The following is an 18117-nucleotide window of genomic DNA, read 5'->3' as shown; positions in this document are numbered from 1 at the left end:
TTTTTTTTTTTAAATTTTCTATAATCTTTCCATTGTAGAAAAATTTAATATACTGTTTTGTAGGTTCCCCCCCCCCCCCCCAAAAAAGAAAATTGACTTGATATGTTTTTTTTTAACCATTTTATTAAAGAAGTAGCATCTTTTTAAAATATATCTTTAGTTCAACAACTTTACGCAACTTAAAACGTTTAAAATACTGCATTTTATTCAAACATACAATGGATTTCAAGTAGAGCAAAGAAAGAAAACCATTATCATTGGTAAGGTAATTCAGGGAAATTTGGTGAACTTAATTAGGAAAATCAGGGAAAAGTCACTGAACTTTTTTTCACTGTTCCTGTCGCCACCCTGGTGTACAAAACAAAAGTGACCCAGAAAACCAAGAATCTTATGTTTTTCCAGGCTGCTCTTATTTTGGCTGTATTATTGATTATATTTTGCCCTTTTTTTTCATGTTTCCACTGTTAAATTATGATAAATTATTTTATGTCTGGTTACTCATGTCTTGAAAACGATTCTACACTGACTGTAGAAGTTTATCTGAAAGAAGCGAGAGGAGCAACATTCCGGAAGATAGTGGTGAACATCATTCAGATGTAGAAAGTAACAGAAGAATGTCTGTGCTGTCAATCAATAGGACACCGGATAGAATATCTCGATCCCCATCAAAGTCTTCAGAGAAGACGCCTGAAAAATCCTCTGAAAAGGAAATCGAAGAGAAAGGAGTTAAACTGATCAACATTGAGACAGCTGAAACAGGACAAGTAAGTAGAGAGATCGTGTTCTTCAAATGTTATATTGATTATGTAGGAAAAAGAGTTCACTTGCTTGACAAGGTCTATTAAATATTTCAAAAATCTATAATTTTATGTAAAGTTGCTTGGTTTTTTGGCCAAATATTTCTTTTTTTAATTTACTTTATTTTTTAACATTTATATTTCTTGATCTCTTACTGATATTTATGCACCATAATCATGCTCAAAAATATGAATATACCAACCATATTTATATGCATGTGCTTGTTAGTATTTATTTTTTAAACTAGTGGTACCTGCACGGCTTTGCCCGTAATTGAAAAATTAAAAGGTCACTCAGTTCGCCTGTATATTTACAAATAATGGATGACAAATTTCTCGCCTATTGGCTATGTTCATTTGCTCTCCCATTCCATGTCATGATAATTTCGTAATTTACTTATCCATCTTATGATAATTTTGCTCTGGAAAGTGTTCTTAAAATTGAAATAGAAAAAGAACAAAATCGAATTTTTGAAAAATTGCTTCGAGGTGCACACCCCATGCTACAAACTAATTCTGTGCCAAGTTTCATGAAAATCGGCTGAACGGTCTAGGCGCTATGCGTGTCACAGAAATACGGATATGCAGACATCCAGACAGAGAGACTTTCTGCTTTATTATTAGTAAAGATTTCATTTTAGCTGTTCAGTTTGAGGAATTACAGTGTTATGTTTGCTTTTTTAACTGTTCAATTCCTCTACCCCTTCATAAAGTCAAGTTTACTTGGTTACACACAAGTTTGAGTTTGTAGTCACCTGTAAGACATTGGAAACTTGCGCACAATTTTTTTTGGTTTCACCTAAAAGCAGCTGTTTTGCCTAATGTTTTGTATAATTAGTTATTATTGATTACGCTTGAATGCAAAGTGTTTTCCTTTTGTTTTAGGTGAAATGGTCCATTTATCTTGAGTATTTAAAAGCTTGTGGAACATTTTGGGTTATGATAATTCTCCTTGCATATGTCACCTGGCAAGTGCTTTCAGTTTACTCAAATGTCTGGTTGAGTGATTGGGGTGATGACCTTAAAGCCAATGAAACATCACAACGTGATCTTAGGCTTGGTGTGTATGGAGCTTTAGGACTTGGGCAAGGTAAGTAATGTAGTTCATATGTTTCCTTTACCTTCCCAACAGTTAGCGCATTGCAAAGGAAAAACAAATGAATTCATCTTGTAAATTTATTTGTTTTACATGTCTTTCCTTTTAACCTTGGTCATTTGAGATACTTAATCCTTAAACAAATGGTATATATTTCTGCTATTATGTCTAGGTCAATATGCAGTAAAACCCCCCTAATGCGGATCCTAAAGGGACAAATTTTTTTGTCCGCAATAGAGAGATGTCTGCAGGACAGAGGTTCAATAATGTTATTTGCATTAGAAATGGGAAATTAAAAATTGTCCGCATAAGAGGGGTGTCTGCCTTTGAGGGGTGTTCGTTAGGAGGGATTTTACTGTATATTTTTTTTTGCAGAAACATTAACTGGGCAGATGTAAATTTTTTTTATTCTTTTTAATTTTAGAGTAGGTGTTTTTGCAGCCTTCATTTTCTTCATGACTTCAGCACATATAAGTTCAGTGTCAATCGCATGTTTTTTTAAAAAGATATTATGTTATTTGACTTTCCTATATGTGTATGTGTTTAGATATACATACCACTCATTTGGATGAAGGGTGCCACAATACGAAGCAATAAAATTTCTCATGAGAAGCGTTTGAAGTTTAACTCTTAAGGGAATTTGCTGTAAGAAAAGTAAAGTTGCAATGCTCTCCAGTGGTTAATATTAGAACAAAAAATCTGTCATGATTTTCTAAAGAAAATAACATTATATGAGCCCTTTAAGTGGGGGGGGGGGAAGAAAATTAAAAATTTCGTATTGTGACACTATTTCCAAACGAGCGATATATTGCTGTAACACTGAAAATCCTGAGCTGAAGAAGTAATTTATTTTACTGTTGCAGCTATTTTTGTATTCGTTGGGTCTTTTTCTACTGCTTATGGGACACTTATTGCTGCTAAAGTTCTGCATAGTGATTTAATGATGAATGTCCTGAGATCACCAATGTCCTTTTTCGACACCACTCCTCTGGGCCGCATTGTGAATCGTTTTGCCAAAGATATAGACACAATTGATGTTACCATTCCGATGACTATCAGGTCATGGCTATCTTGTTTTCTTCAAGTTGTTGCTACATTAATAGTCATCAGCATCCAGACTCCAAAGTTTATGATTGTTGTTTTACCTGTCAGTATCATTTATTATTTTATTCAGGTAAGATTTATAATTTTTATATTTATGTTTAGTTGATTTTTCAATGCAACTGCATTAAGATGATTATTCAATGGTCATTGCTCATAGAAGAGCATATGTTGATACATGGCGTCAGAGTATGTGCCTGTAAAAAAGTTTTAAACCCTGTTTTGAAATTTTTTCCCTGGAGATTTAGACATTGAGAAAATTCTCATAAAAGTGTTGAAATAAAAGCATTATTAAAGTTATCCAAAGTTAACATTTGTGTATTAATTTTTGGTATCAAATTTGAGTTAGGAGTTAAATTGTAAGGGTAAATATTGTTGTGAGAAAAATGTTTGTTTATTAGTATAATATTTTTAAGAGTATATTTAAAATTTTCTTAACTCTCTTATTAAAACAATTTAGCAATCATATTAAACATTTCTCAAAAAGTTTTATCATTGTGTTGCAGTTGGTTGTTTTGTTATGTGCTCATTTTATGTTGTTGTATTACATTATTGGAAAGCACCCTTACAAAAACTCGACCCTTACAAACCACTACTTTACTGTTTCTATCCATTGTTGTCAGAATGGCAAAACTTTCTGATTTACTCTTGAGGAAGGTTATAATTATGACTGCCAGGATTTTGGGATAATTCCTAACAAAATAATAAAAATATAATTAATATTAAATTTTTCCTAATACTTAATGTTAAATTATTGCCTTAAAATATGATTAAATTGGGTTTTGAACTGTATGCAGCAATGCTTAAGTTTGTATCAATATATGTGGCTGCTAGAAGCAAAGCAAAGAGGTGTAAGTGCCAAAATTAAAAATTTGGTTGTAACTAGTACAAATGGTGGAAAATCTTTTCATCTCTCTTGTGCCAAGAGATAGCACTAGTTGCCCTTGTAGGTGCTACTACTGATTTAGAGAAACTTTTCAACTAAAGCTCACTTAGCTCACTAAGCTCTAAAGCTCACTCCACATTTTAAATTTCAACACTTACATCCCTTTGCTTCTCATTGCCTCATATTTTGCTCTATGTACTTTAAAACATTTATTCTCACTTTTTTTTAGCGATTCTACGTATCAACAAGTAGACAGCTAAAGCGATTAGAATCCATCACCAAGTCACCTATTTATTCTCATTTTTCTGAAACTTTGACTGGAGTTAGCACAATCAGAGCTTATGGATCCGAACAGAGATTTTGCATACAATCTAATGAATATGTGGATAACAATCAGATTTGTTATTACCCAAGTATTGTTGCAAACAGGTGAAAGAAGTACCTATTATTTGATCACATGTATTTATAAGTTATTCTTCTTTTGTTTCCAAGAATAAATGTATTGTGCATGTGTTTTAACTTATTAATTTCTTGTCTTTCAACTTCATGGTAGAATAAGTTCATTAAGTTATTGCTCAAGATCTTTTGCAAAAAAAGCAAGATGACTTAAGTTCAAAAAATGAATTTCTTGTCTACTTGAAGCAAAGCCGGCCTTAACGAATGCGGGGCCCGATTGGAGACTTCTGGCGGGGCCCTTTACAGAATGATTGCATTTAATTTGAGACACAGGAAAAGAATGAGGGTGAATTTAAAAAACGTTTGACAAGTTTAACAGCGAGAAGTTTTTGATGCGCAATTTAGTGCTTTGACAGAAAAGTTATGTACCACATGCTACAAGACCTAAAAACAAAGGTTAAGAGTCTTTGATGACGTTAGCAATAGGACAGAGATGGGAGGTCGACCTCCTCCGGAAAATTTTAGAAATTGAAATCTCCAAACTTAGTTTCAGTTGGGCGAAGAAGGGAGAGGGGTTCAAATGCCTCTCCCATAAGAATTTTGAATAAAATAAAATTAACTGAATTTAAAAAACAGCTTTTGGGCCCCTAAAATTTGGATGCCTCGGTTCAATTTCCGCTTTGTATGCATGCGATAGTTAGGTCTGAGGTGGGGCCTTTACTTGATTACTCACTGTACTAATTGACGATAACCATTAAAAATTAGTTCCTTGAGGGCCCATTACCTAGTTCACCTTTTCCTGACCGTTTAGTATAGGGTACAGTCGGTAAGGCTATTATTGATTTCAGATGTTCAACTAGACAGATAATTTAACTTTTTTCCAGAAATTTATTTGACACAAGTAGTTTTGGAAATAAATTCTGCTAATTTTAACTCCAAATGCTTTTAACGAATTTAAAATTACCTAAAAGCTTCAAGAACCTCCTTAAAACTATTGATTGAACTAAAAATAGCTCAGCATTCCCAGATTAATCATCAGTTAAATATTAAATTTTAACTTTTTATTTTCATATATTTTTTTTTCTTGTATATCTAAAGGAAAAAAAAAGTTCTTTTTTCTTTCAGCACGGGGCCCTTGACAGCGTGGGGCCCGATTGGACCCTTTTGCTCTAATCGGCCTAAGGCCGGCTCTGACTTGAAGCCCCCTCCTCAAAATCGCAGAGTTATAGCTAGGTTTTTTTTCAAGGCATGAAAATACTAAATGACATTTTTTGTAGGAGTAAAGTAATTTTGAGTGTTTTCTTATTCAACATGCTTTTGCATGAAATACACTACCAGCTCAGTCGATTCCAGCCGAGGACTGCAGTTTTGTGCTTATTAGCACTCATCAGCCCGGCATAGGAGTGACTGAGCTAGAGGTGGAAAACCTCTTAAGGAAGCCTAGAGTGCAAAACAAACTGGTAGCTAATACAGAATTCGCACTGACCAGACAAGTGACGAAAACAATGGTTCGTTTCAACTCGAATATTGAAGACAAGGCAGGTATATTTAGTAAGTTACCGCCCTATAGTGATGGGCACTAATAAGTACCGAAGCTGATGAGTGCTAATAAGGACGAAACTGCAGTCCTCGGCTGGAATTGACTGAGCTGGCGGTGTGTTTCATGTATTTCTGCCTTAGCCTTGGCTATAGGGCAGTAACGTGCTGAATACAACTTGCTTTTGGTTCGAGTATTAATACATTTATTTATTTTTTTACTTGGATACTACTCAATGAAGTAGCATCTTTCTAAAAGTCTTTTTAAAACACTATTGTCTATGCTGTTCCATTTTTATTTTAATTGAGCACTTAAAAGCTCTATATGTAAACAAAATAATAGTTCTGATGTTCATAAATTGCGAATTTTGCTAATCAGGAGTCAGATCCAACGATACTTGAACAAAACAACCTGGCTCTTATTTTCTCTTAATCTTACTTTTTGCCTGAAACAATATTTTTCCTCAAAAAAATTGGTTCTGAAATTTTATTAATTTATATTCCTGATAAATCTTTCTTATTAAAATTTTGACCTTAATCTCTATTTAATTTGATAGGTGGCTTGCCATAAGGTTGGATTTTTGTGGTAATTTTATTATATTTTTTGCTGCCTTGCTGGCTGTTTTACAGAAAGATGACTTAAAGGCTGGACAAGTTGGATTGTCTGTTACATATGCTCTATTGGTGATTACTTTTCATTTGTGAACTTATTTTTACATTAACAGGGTTGCCAACTGCTCTGCATTTTGCGGAGTTGATCCAGAAAAATGGTGATACTCCGCCACTCCGTAAAGAAGTTCTTTTGCTCCGCAATTCCCGGCCGAATGTTTCCGAGCTTAAATTTTGCTATTTTATCATAACAAACATGTAAATATGGGAAATTAAAGAAGCTTAGTCTCAAAGACTGAAGTAGCGTTTAAAGCTGTTAGTTATTTTTATACTCATGCATAAAAATGATTTATTAAAGCTATAAAACAATTTTAGATACATGGTTTTAGTTATTTTTATCAGGGTCGGATTTGGAAGTGTGGAGGCTCCAGGGCAACGAAGGAGTGGAGGCCCCTAATCAGGATTCGAAAAGATCATCATATCTTCGAAAATATCCGATACTTTGATATATATCCGAATATATTGATATATATGTATATATCCGATATTTTCGACCCATGAAAGTTAGGATATTTCGTAAAAAAATATTTGTGGGGACCCCTTTGTTGAGGAGCTCCGCCTGCCCTCCCCTAAATCCGACCCTGACTTTTATACAAAATACCGAACTGCTCCACAAAATTTTAAATTGCTCCTCAAAATCACCACAGATGCACTTCAAATTGTTTCTCCAAGATTGGCAACCCTGTATTAATTCAGAGAATTCATTGTGCTTAAATTCCTTGAATTGTCTTAACTTTTAAAATAGTGAGATCAGCAATATTCAGCATGGGGCCGCCCAATCTTTTAAGCAGTAAAAAATAACTGAAAAACTTCAGAACGTAGACATATTTTGTGCATGTCCATTAAATTTTTCTATTGCGACCCAAAAAATGTCCAGACATTTACCACCAAAAATTTAACATTTTAAACATTGGTAGTTTCATTTCATTAAAAAAAGAAATAGTTTTGCTTACGAGGATTCTAAAAAATATTACTCATTCTCAGAAGTAACATAGGAGTTTTGGCAGAAAAATGATTTCTGCTGTGTGATTACTGTTAGTTGCAAAATATTGTGAAAATGTCTTTTTAGTAAAATGCTGGGAGGATGGATGAGAAAAATTTACATATAGTTTTGTAATAGATTAATGCATATGAGATGTCACATTGAAACAAAATAAGTAAATAAGTAAACCCCCTTAAACTGCACAACAGATAAGGGGGAAGCATCCACCTACTTTTTAAATTTTACACTAGCATTCCCCACTTTTTAAAAATTTTAACACCAGCATCCCGTCTTTTTAATTTTATTACCTTATGTTATAATCTATTAGCGCCCCCTCCCCCCAAGCTTCCAGTACTTAAACAGCTGCTACATTGTGCCAGTGGGGAAAAACAATCTTTTGTGTCATAGGTTGAGGCAGGGATGCTGTTTGATTGATAATTCCACTCTCAAATCTACAGTTAATTTTTAAATTGTTGAAATTTTGAGCAATTTTAAAAACTAGCATTAGTTATGAGCAATTATTTGAAAAATGTTTTAATCCTTTATGCTGTTGTGTTCAGCCTCCCCCCCCCCTTATATAGTACGTAATTGAGAACATGATGATTATGATGATTTTTTTTCTCAGGTTACAGCTACCTTGAACTGGATGGTTAGAATGAGTTCAGAATTGGAAACAAATATTGTGGCTGTTGAACGAATTCTTGAATATACCAAAACACCAACTGAAGTAAGTTTTGAATGTGAAATGTCATTTGCTCAACGTCATCATAAGATTACAAAATGGTCTCTGACTTTCATCACCCTTTTTTTTCCCATCCTTTTTCGTATCATCTGCACTACTTTATTAATTTTACACTTTTTTAACATACGTTGGAAAATACATTACCTATCTAGGTGAAATTAATTCTTTTGACTGTCTAAGAGGAACTTACTAATCAATGCTTCTGTAAACACCTATTCCATAAACTCTAGCCAACAGAATGACACATCTGTTGGATTTTCGTTACCTCTATCCTGTCTTAATTACTCTACTTTTTTGTAGGCTGATTGGATTATTGATGACAAGAAACCTCCACCAGAATGGCCTCACAATGGAGAAGTTTGTATGGATAACTATTCCACTAGGTATAGAGAAGGGCTAGAATTGGTTCTTAAAGGAATAAGTTGCAATGTAGAGCCTGGTGAAAAGGTAAGTTAAAAATTTCATGCATGCTGTTGATTTTGTTTTTCAATCTAAGTTCTCAATGCTGCAAACTTGTTGCTTTTTACTCTATGCTGTGTTTTAAATTTTAGGTTTTCGAATTTTTTTTTAAAGATATAATTCTTATTTTGTCCTTTTAACTAACTTTTAGTAAAACTTTTAATGTTTGTTTTATCATCAGCTTTTTTTTTTTTTTTTTGTAAAGAAACTACTTGCATTGCATCTATAATAATTTCTTTAACACAATCATATCTCTCTTGAATAATTTTTAATGTGAAGTGAACTGAAATATAGCTGAGTAAATTTTCTAGTGAAGGAACTCCTTCTGAATATGTAGACATAACCTTTCCTAAGCATTACCTTCCTACTTGTAAGTTTAGAAATAGATTTAGGAGTTGGAAAGAAAAAGAGGTATCCACACACACACAAGAAATGTTGCTCTCCGTATTAAATTTTTATAGCAAAGTTAATTGCATTTAGTTTATAATTTTTTCATTGATCAGCTATATACAGGGAAATCCAGTTACAACGAATACCGATACAACAAAATATCCGTTATGACTAACATAACGTTTGGTCTTGTTTCGAAACCCATTAAGATAATGAGTAAAAATTTTCATTTTAGTGAAACGATTTTTTCAAAAATTCATTACAATGAAACATTTTTCTCAATATCAGTTTAAATACTTTTTAGTTTTATTCCTGTTTTCAGCAATTAAAAAAGACTTCCACAAGTTAAAACATGAAAACTCAGTTCGTGTTTTCAAAATAAAGCCGTTCAAAGTAGCTTCATTTTAAGTGGAAATCCGCTCATGCTGAAATGTAAGCTGATGTGAGACACCAGAAAGGAGTGTCTAGCCATGCCTATTTCTATGCGTCAAACTAGAGGCACCCTGTGAATTCGCCAGGGGATCAGGAAGATTTCAACTTTTCTTGTGGTCAATAAAGTGACGTTCATAAATTAGAATTTTTTATAATGTCCTTTGGGAATAAATTTCTCGTACAAAAGAAAATAACACTGTCTGTAAAGAGGACCAACGGATAAAATGTCACTGTTCAATATTTAGTTCTCAGTCATGATAATTTTTAGCAATTTATTTATTGTTATTGTTGTTATTATTATTGCTTCAAAATGCAAATTTAAGATTTAAGTTTTAATTTTTTGGGTTATGTTTTTCAAAATATGTAAAGCATTAACTCATGCATTAAACATTTTCTACAAGTTTCTCACTATATTATAAAATTACTAAAAAGATTTTATATTAAAGAATCACTGAGTAAACATTTAATAAGGTAACGGTTTTTAAGACTGCATTTGCTATGTTCTATTTGAATAATGTATGCATTTATGTTTTGCTTGAAATGACTCATTTTGTTATTTAAAATACTAAAATTGTTTTCAAAAATCTCAGGTTGGAATTGTTGGAAGAACAGGAGCAGGGAAGTCTTCATTGACATTGTCTTTGTTTAGAATTATTGAAGCTTCAGGAGGTGCTATTGTAATAGACAATGAGAATGTAGCTAAGATGGGGTTGCATGACTTGCGGTCAAAGATTACAATCATTCCACAGGTAGATTTGAAAACCTACTTTAAATTGATACATTTTTTACTGATTTATTTTATTATATTGTTCAAATTTCTTTTGCCATTACCAAATCCCTTTTCAGGACATCCCCTTTCCTCCCCTTCCATGTGCTTTTGATACCGAGACTTATACAAATACAAATACAAATAAATACAAATACAAATAAATACAAATACAAATAAATACAATACAAATACAAATAAATACAATACAAATACAAATAATACAAATACAATTAGTTAAGTACATACGGGGCGAAGTAGATGGTGCAAAGTGAAATAATTTGTTTCATTTACTCACACAATCATTTAATATAAATCACTTACGTTTTCATTTATTAACTTATTCATTTACATTCCTTCATTTAGTTCTTCACTTATATTTAATCATTCATTCACTTATTTTCTTATTCAATCATTCCTTTAATTGCTCATTTATTTTTCTTCATGTATTAATTGATTTATTCATTCAACTTTTGTTTACTGATTTTTTTTTGTCTAAAATATAGGTTTTATAATTGAATAGAAAATATTTCATTAGAAAAGTATTTTATTTTTCACTTGCCCCATAAAAAAAAGTGAAATTTCCACTTTTTTTTTTTGAAAACTTAAATTTACTGCCAAAAATACAAAGTACTGTTTCAACGCAAGTTTTATTATAAAATAATATGTTATTTCTTTGTCTACTGTAATTTTCAAAACAAATTTTCCGATGTGTTCATTTTGAAAAAACTCAGTCATCTTAACCATTTCACTTTGTGCCCCACATTTCCCTACTTTATTATTTTCACATTTGAAATAGTATTTAAATACATAGTCTTCTTTTATATTAAAATGTAACAAGTTGAATACAAAAAATTTTTTGTTCGTTCTTATGTTGAATAATGAATAAATATGACTTCATATTTGTTTTTCTATTATTTCTATATAATGCAATAAAGTGTTAAAATTGCACAAAAAATATAATAATTACATAATAGCTGCATCTATAGATTTGTTAACAAATGCAACAAATACTGCAAAATTTAATTTTAGTCTCCAGTAGTAAGAAAGTTCTCCACGTTTAGTGTAAATACTACTGAGTAAAAGTGTGAAAACAATGCAGAATCGTTTTTAACAGTTTAGTTTGATAGAGAATATATTGTATCTCAATATTCTCTCTCTTCTCTCTTAACTCAATATTAGTAGTGAGGAAAGATTTTCAAGGAAATCCTAATTAGCCATTCATTTTTTTTGGGGTGCCTACTTTTACCCATGTCAGACTACTTTATGCAATATACCAGACAGCCCGTTTATCACATGCAGAGACTGCAGTTTCGTTCGTATCAAAGCTCATCAGTCTGGTATAGTGAATAACTAAGCTGGAGGAAGATGTCATTTTATTGAATTGAGAGCACTAACAATCTGGTAGGGGCGGGAACTTACTACTAGCAGACTACTTTAGTTAATCTTTCTGAAAATCTGAGAATTACATTACAGTTTTTCACAGAATTTGTTTTCACTGGAAATGGGGTTGTTTCCTTCAGTAAAAAGTACTACTTTTAGTCACTGAAATTGATCGACTGAGTAAAAAAGATAACATGAACCCAGAAAATACTTTCATTTTCCCAACAGTTATTTTTTAAATAATTTTTTTTTAATGTCCGATTTTGAAAACAAGGCGTGGTCTTTATGACGTCACAAATGATGCACTTTGGCACATCTTTCTACCGCGATTCCACGTTATGATAATCAAGAAGCGAATTAAAATTGCTCTCTACGCTTGCTATCAACCATATCGTTGCCAATACACGTGAGTAAAGTTGCGAATTAAATATTTTTATCCATGAATGGCAACAAAGAATGGCATTTCATCATTTGTGATGTCACACGACAGAAACGTAAACAATAAAAGCACACCAATTTAAGTATTTTTTTAAAAATATTAAATTTGAACAAATTATTTAAAAAATGGTCAGATCCTATATTTTTAAACATGCTCTCTCAGAAAAAAATACTTTTAAAATTTTGGAAACGACTCGCATTCTACTGATTATTTACGTCATTTTTTTATGAGATCAAAAATTAGAAATTTTAAACAAATATGACGCGACTCTTTCAGGACCCAGTTTTGTTCTCTGGTACCCTTCGCATGAACCTGGATCCTTTTGGTTCATATTCTGATGGCCAACTGTGGGAAGCATTAGATCATGCTCACTTGAAAAATTTCGTATCAAGTTTGAATGATGGTTTGGAGCATGAAATTGTTGAAGGAGGCGAAAATCTAAGGTAAATTGAGTTTTGGCGATTCGAAATATGTAAGGTTGCCATCATTTATAATCTTTATCTTTGTGCAAAACTTGCTAATGTGGTAAAAGCTATAAATTAGATCTTGCTGCTGTGTGAAAAAGTTTTTGGTTCAGGTGTAAAATATATAAACTAAACATGATGTACACTTAATAAATTTTTTGAAAAATCTTTAATGATGTTTCCTGTAGAAGTTGTTGCATTGTTTGATAATCAATTGTTGTTTGATACTCAATCATTTTTAAATTTTTAATGTTTTTCTTAGTTTTTCTGCATTTTGTGTGCATGTTATTATTGTATCCGAGAGAAAAACTTTTCAGTTCTTGTGTTGTTCTTGTTAACTTGGATAAAAATCAAATTTTTTTAAAAAATTAGTTCTTAGACTCGAATAAGCGACAGTTAAAACATTATTCATTGCTAGAAAATCGCCCGTTAAGATATGACAGGTGAAAATTACTTCTACATTTGAATGAAGCAATTGCCTCTTTGATGATGTTTTGATAGTTGAGATCTTAACCCTAGCTTCGGTGGATTAATCCTGAACTCCAGTAGATAGCATTCATTGTTGACCACTTTTTCGTTTCTTCATTCCCTTGAAATGAGTCTTACCAGTAAAACAGTTTAGATACCGGATCCAGTTCAGCTTTTTCTCTGCATTTCAAACATTGCCAAAAAATAGTATCAAATTTTAAATAACTTACTGATTTTTTGAGGCTTCAACAATGAAATAATGCTGTCATGCATGCTATGACGCAAGTTTCATTGTTGATGACGTCAGAGCATTACACTATCAATGAATTCATTATTATATACGAGGGTTTTTTATCATGTAAGCTTGGGTTTGAAATAATCTGTTACCAATCAGTGGCAGATTTACAAGCTTGAGGGATCACCGCCATGCATTTTTAGCGCCTTCTTTGTTCATCATGAAGCTATGTAAACCAATTAATTACCTTGTGCATTTTTGTAACTCTTACGGGGCCCACATAGTCAAGCACATCACAATTGCAACATTTGCAATTGGTAAATCAACCACGCTTACCAATAAAATTGATATACAGAATCATCAATGATGTTCTTCAAATTTTAAATTCTCAATGGAATTTAGATCGTCAAATACTATAATACTTATACGCCACTGTTTTTCTGAATTTCTCATTCGTAATTTACTTAGTAAATAATTAAATTACGAAATAACAGCATATAAGGGCACAAAATTGCAGATTACTGCAAACATGTGTTTCAGGGTAACAAGGAACCCCCTTTTCAATGCAAAATATGTGAGCTTATGGATGAATTTCATCATCTTTTTAGTGCTATTATATGTTTTTTCTTATTTTACTTTTCAAGCACAAAAGTATTTATTCAACTTTAGCCAATGGTTTTTCGTTGAATCAGTCACATGTAAGACTCTGTAGAACAAAACTCTTGTAAATTGGTTAAGAAGCATGGTTCAACAACAACAACAGTCAAAGTTGCAAAAACATTCAAAATGTTTTTTGTTCAATACAGTAAACTCCCCATTATCCACGAGTCAATCGACTATCGGGAACATGTATTTTCTCTGCAAAAAGCAAATACCAAACACTGTTTTTTATCAAAAAATTGTAAATTTGAACTCAACTATTTTTATTTCTTATTATTTTTTAATGTTTTGTGCTTTCTTCATCATAAATACTTGTTCTTTATTGGTGTTAAGTTCTGTTGTGCAAAAATGCAAAACATTTTTACTGTACTGAACTGTATATTTTTACTGTTTGTAGAAAGTGTTATGGATCCATACAGCTAAGCTTTTGAGAAGGGACAATTTTTATCTTATTTGTCCCTCATTTTAGCTCTTCTGCCGTTTATCCGCAATTTTTATTATTCGTGGCACTTGTGCCATCCAATTCCGTGGGTAATTGGAAGTTTACTGTTTTTGTAATAATTATATTAAACATATTTTGAATATTACTGAACTTCCATTTTATATAGTGTTGGGCAGAGACAACTGGTTTGCTTAGCTCGAGCTTTATTGAGAAAAAGTACAATTTTGGTTCTTGATGAAGCAACTGCTGCTGTTGACTTAGAAACTGATAGTCTCATCCAAGCCACAATCAGAAAAGAATTCAAGGATTCATCGGTCCTTACCATTGCCCATCGTTTGAATACAGTTGTGGATTATGACAGGTAATTTTTGTGCGAAACTTTTGTTAAATATTCAATGCCTTTTTAAGAGCTCAAAAAAAAAAAAAAAAAAAAAAAAGGATGCATGTTCTCATATACTCGCACTTGAAAGAATATTTCTTAAATTCATATTTTTTGACACTTATAAGTTAAATATAGAGTTTGATTGCTTTCAAATTTTGATAGCTTTGATGCTTCCTAGGTGTAAGGTATTCAAAATTTGGAAGAAAATGCTGTAGTGTTTTGTAAGAAATGATGTTCGCAATAACTTCATAAAAAATAAATACTGTAAACAAGGTGCCTTATTTCCAGTTTGTGAAATTCTTTAATGATATTTTCAATTTTCAAATGAAATTAAAAAAAGAAAAGAAAAATAGTAACGATAATTTTTTTAATCAGAAAAAAGTATAATAGAAAATGTTTTTTGTAATTATTTGGAAAATTTCTGGAGGGAGTTTCAGCCTTAAAAATCCACCCCTTAAAGACGGCCCTGGTTCATATTTGAGACAGTGAGAAGCAAAGGGATGTAAGTACCAAAATTAAAAGTTTGGATATAACCAGTACAAATGGTAGGTGAACCCCTTCTCTGTCCTGGGGCAAGATATGGATGTCTCACTTGCCAAATCGACTAACTCCATAAAATAAAAAGTAGAGAATAGTTATGAAGAAGATGGTGTTAGCTGTAGAAGTAAATAGGTTCTCCTGTTACATTTTCTGCCATTACGTGGTCAGAAATGTACTGAACCCAAACTTTTATATAAATTCACATGCTCAGCATTGATAAAGCACTTTCAAAGCAGAAATGAGGATCTTTTTAAAAAGTGGAGTTGATCTATTTGTCAATTGAGGCATCCATATAGTACTAATAACCCTGGTAGTTGCTGCTATACAGCATGATTTATAAAAAAAATCAATGAAAGCCTACTGAGCTCCGCAACTTTAAACGCGTTTTTGCTCAAAACTGCAAAATGTCCACCTACATCCCTTTGCTTCTCACTGCCTCATATGTACATTTGGTTTCAAACATTTTCATCCTTAATCTTACCTATATCGGAGATATTATGTGTTATTTATTTATCTTTCATTGCAGAATAATGGTATTAGACAATGGCAAAATAGCAGAATTTGATAAACCAGATGTGCTGCTAAAGAATAAGAAATCAATTTTCTATGGAATGGCCAAAGATGCTGGACTTGTTTGATGTTGCCATCAAAATTTATGTATCATTGTTGAGATTATAATTATTATTGTTGAAGTATTTTGGAACAGTATTGGATGTATTTTAACATTCCTGTTCTTCTTGTGTCTTCTGTGAAGAGGATAAAATCAAAACTTAGTATTATTTTTATGTACATATTATTCAAACCTGAACCTTTGATACTTGTTCAGCAATTACTGCTGAAAAGTACTTAATCTTGTTTCTGTGATTGGTTTTATTTTTTCGGCATTTATTAAATATTTGTTTTCAAGTGTATGGACTCATTTACTTGTCAACAGATTATTCTCTTATTAAATTCTTTGAAACTAAAGTAATTATAAAAACTCACATCTTCCTCTTGAGAAATTTGAACAGATTATGAATAGGAATGACCCAAATTTATGGGTGAGGTGGAAATCTTCAATTTACCAAATAAAATTCCAAGCTTTACCGATGGATGGTAAAATACAAGCAAGCACACATTCCGTACGGAAGAGACATAAGTCGTCATTTAAAAATAATTAAAATTAAAGAAAAACAGTTCAAAGGTACTGTGCAGTACTGTGAACAAATGTGTCCAATCATCAGCAAAATTTTCAAAATTAGGAATTTTTTTGGGAGGCCATGGTGACTTCCCATAGGGAAGCCCTGATCTCGAAGAGAATAAAATGGTCTTGATTCACCAAACAAAAATTTTAAAACTGGCAGGGAAATTTAGCCGAGTATCCTGGAATTGAGAATAAAAATAAAATAATAGTTTAAAAAACTAAAGAAAATACATTTTAGTAGCAAAATGAACTAAAAAGTTAAAAATAATCTTTGAATGACAAGTATATAAAGTAATTGACCAAACACTTAATTTTACTGTAATAAAAAAAAAGTGTGGAGGGCTGCCTATTTACATTTTTGCATGGATAACAAGTGGAAGAAATTTAAGACAACTGATAAGAAGCCCCCCACGCTTTTTTTCTATTGCAGTAAAATTAAATGTTTGGTCAACTACTTTATATACTTGTCATCCAAAGATTATTTTTAACTTTTTAGATCATTTTGCTACAAAAGTGTGTTTTTTTAGTTTTCTAATATATTATTTTATTTTTTACTTTTTAGTTCATTTTCTGCAAAAGCGTGTTTTTTTAGTTTTTTAAACTATTATTTTATTTGCATCAGACATTTTGAATGCTTTCTGGTAAATTCATGTGCAAACATTGTTACACTCCACAGCTTCGATTTGTACGTTGTAAGTAATTCTAGTAAGCCACTCGCTATTTGTTCAAAGGAAAGTTGGACCCACAAACAAGCAAGTTAAGCTAATAAAAGCTGTTAATTAGAATAAACTAATAACTTATTGTTAATGAATTAATTTGATTATAGAATATTGCATTGTCATCGGGTCTGAGGTGGCATTCCAAATTTCAAAAGAATCTGATCACAAAAAGTGGGCGAAAGTTGAGTTGCAAGATAAAAAATTTAATTTCGGTGTAGACGGGATTACAACGCACGCCCAATGATTCCTGGAGGTGGACGTCAGCGAAGATCGGTGATTTGACGGCTCAGCCACGAACGCTCATATAGTGGTGGAATGTACTAACAATAATAAGCCACTAGCTCTTAGTCCAAAGGAGAGTTACTCACAAACATACAATTGAAGTTAATAAAAGCGTATTAACAAGCTTATAAAGGAGGCAACTATGCAGAAAAGAAAATCCTTCAAAAAGTCAGCTTGATAACTGAGGACTCCTCCCAAAATTTGGATGGAAAAAATTTAATTTGTTGCTGTGCGAAGAAGAAAATTGGAAATTTCACTATGGAAAAACCAAGACACTCAACTGGTTTTGGAAACAAAAAACTGGGGGAGGGTTTTCTGATAACATTTTTGTCAATGATTTTATCAAATAAAAGAAGATAGGGAAAGGCGCTAAGAAAAAAGAAAGGAGGGAGATGATTGAACTTTACTTAATCTCCTCATTTTCCACCACCAAAGGTAGCCGAGAAGTGTGTATTTGACACTTGGATTTGGACTTCGAAAGGATTCCGGGGAAGAGTTCCCGAACATCATCCCTTTTCCTACGCGTAATCATATTCGAAAATGGCTTACAGTTGCTAATTTTGGACTTCAATTTCGAAAAGCTCCCCACCCTATTATTAAGATGAAATTTCACTTTTAGTACTTAAATTTGGAAAAATTCTAGAGATCCCGGAATCAAACCTCCCGTA

General features: G+C 32.2%; 1 protein-coding gene across 1 annotated transcript in view; it reads left to right on the top strand.

Moving 5' to 3' along the window:
* The window catches only part of LOC129221365 (multidrug resistance-associated protein 1-like), a 44667-nt gene extending 28493 nt beyond the window's left edge, over positions 1–16174 (top strand). The window contains exons 15-25 of the mRNA XM_054855836.1: positions 533–764; positions 1683–1887; positions 2757–3067; positions 4110–4309; positions 6370–6496; positions 8089–8190; positions 8506–8652; positions 10077–10235; positions 12351–12517; positions 14510–14704; positions 15792–16174. Coding sequence (XP_054711811.1) covers positions 533–764; positions 1683–1887; positions 2757–3067; positions 4110–4309; positions 6370–6496; positions 8089–8190; positions 8506–8652; positions 10077–10235; positions 12351–12517; positions 14510–14704; positions 15792–15903 — 1957 coding nt within the window. The 3' untranslated portion in view covers positions 15904–16174. The remainder of the gene's footprint in view (positions 1–532; positions 765–1682; positions 1888–2756; positions 3068–4109; positions 4310–6369; positions 6497–8088; positions 8191–8505; positions 8653–10076; positions 10236–12350; positions 12518–14509; positions 14705–15791) is intronic.
* Positions 16175–18117: the final 1943 nt, after the last annotated feature.

This window comes from Uloborus diversus, chromosome 4 (genome assembly GCF_026930045.1).
Source record: "Uloborus diversus isolate 005 chromosome 4, Udiv.v.3.1, whole genome shotgun sequence".
NCBI classification, from domain to species: Eukaryota; Metazoa; Arthropoda; class Arachnida; order Araneae; family Uloboridae; genus Uloborus; species Uloborus diversus.
This window is presented reverse-complemented; position numbering and strand designations above follow the sequence as displayed.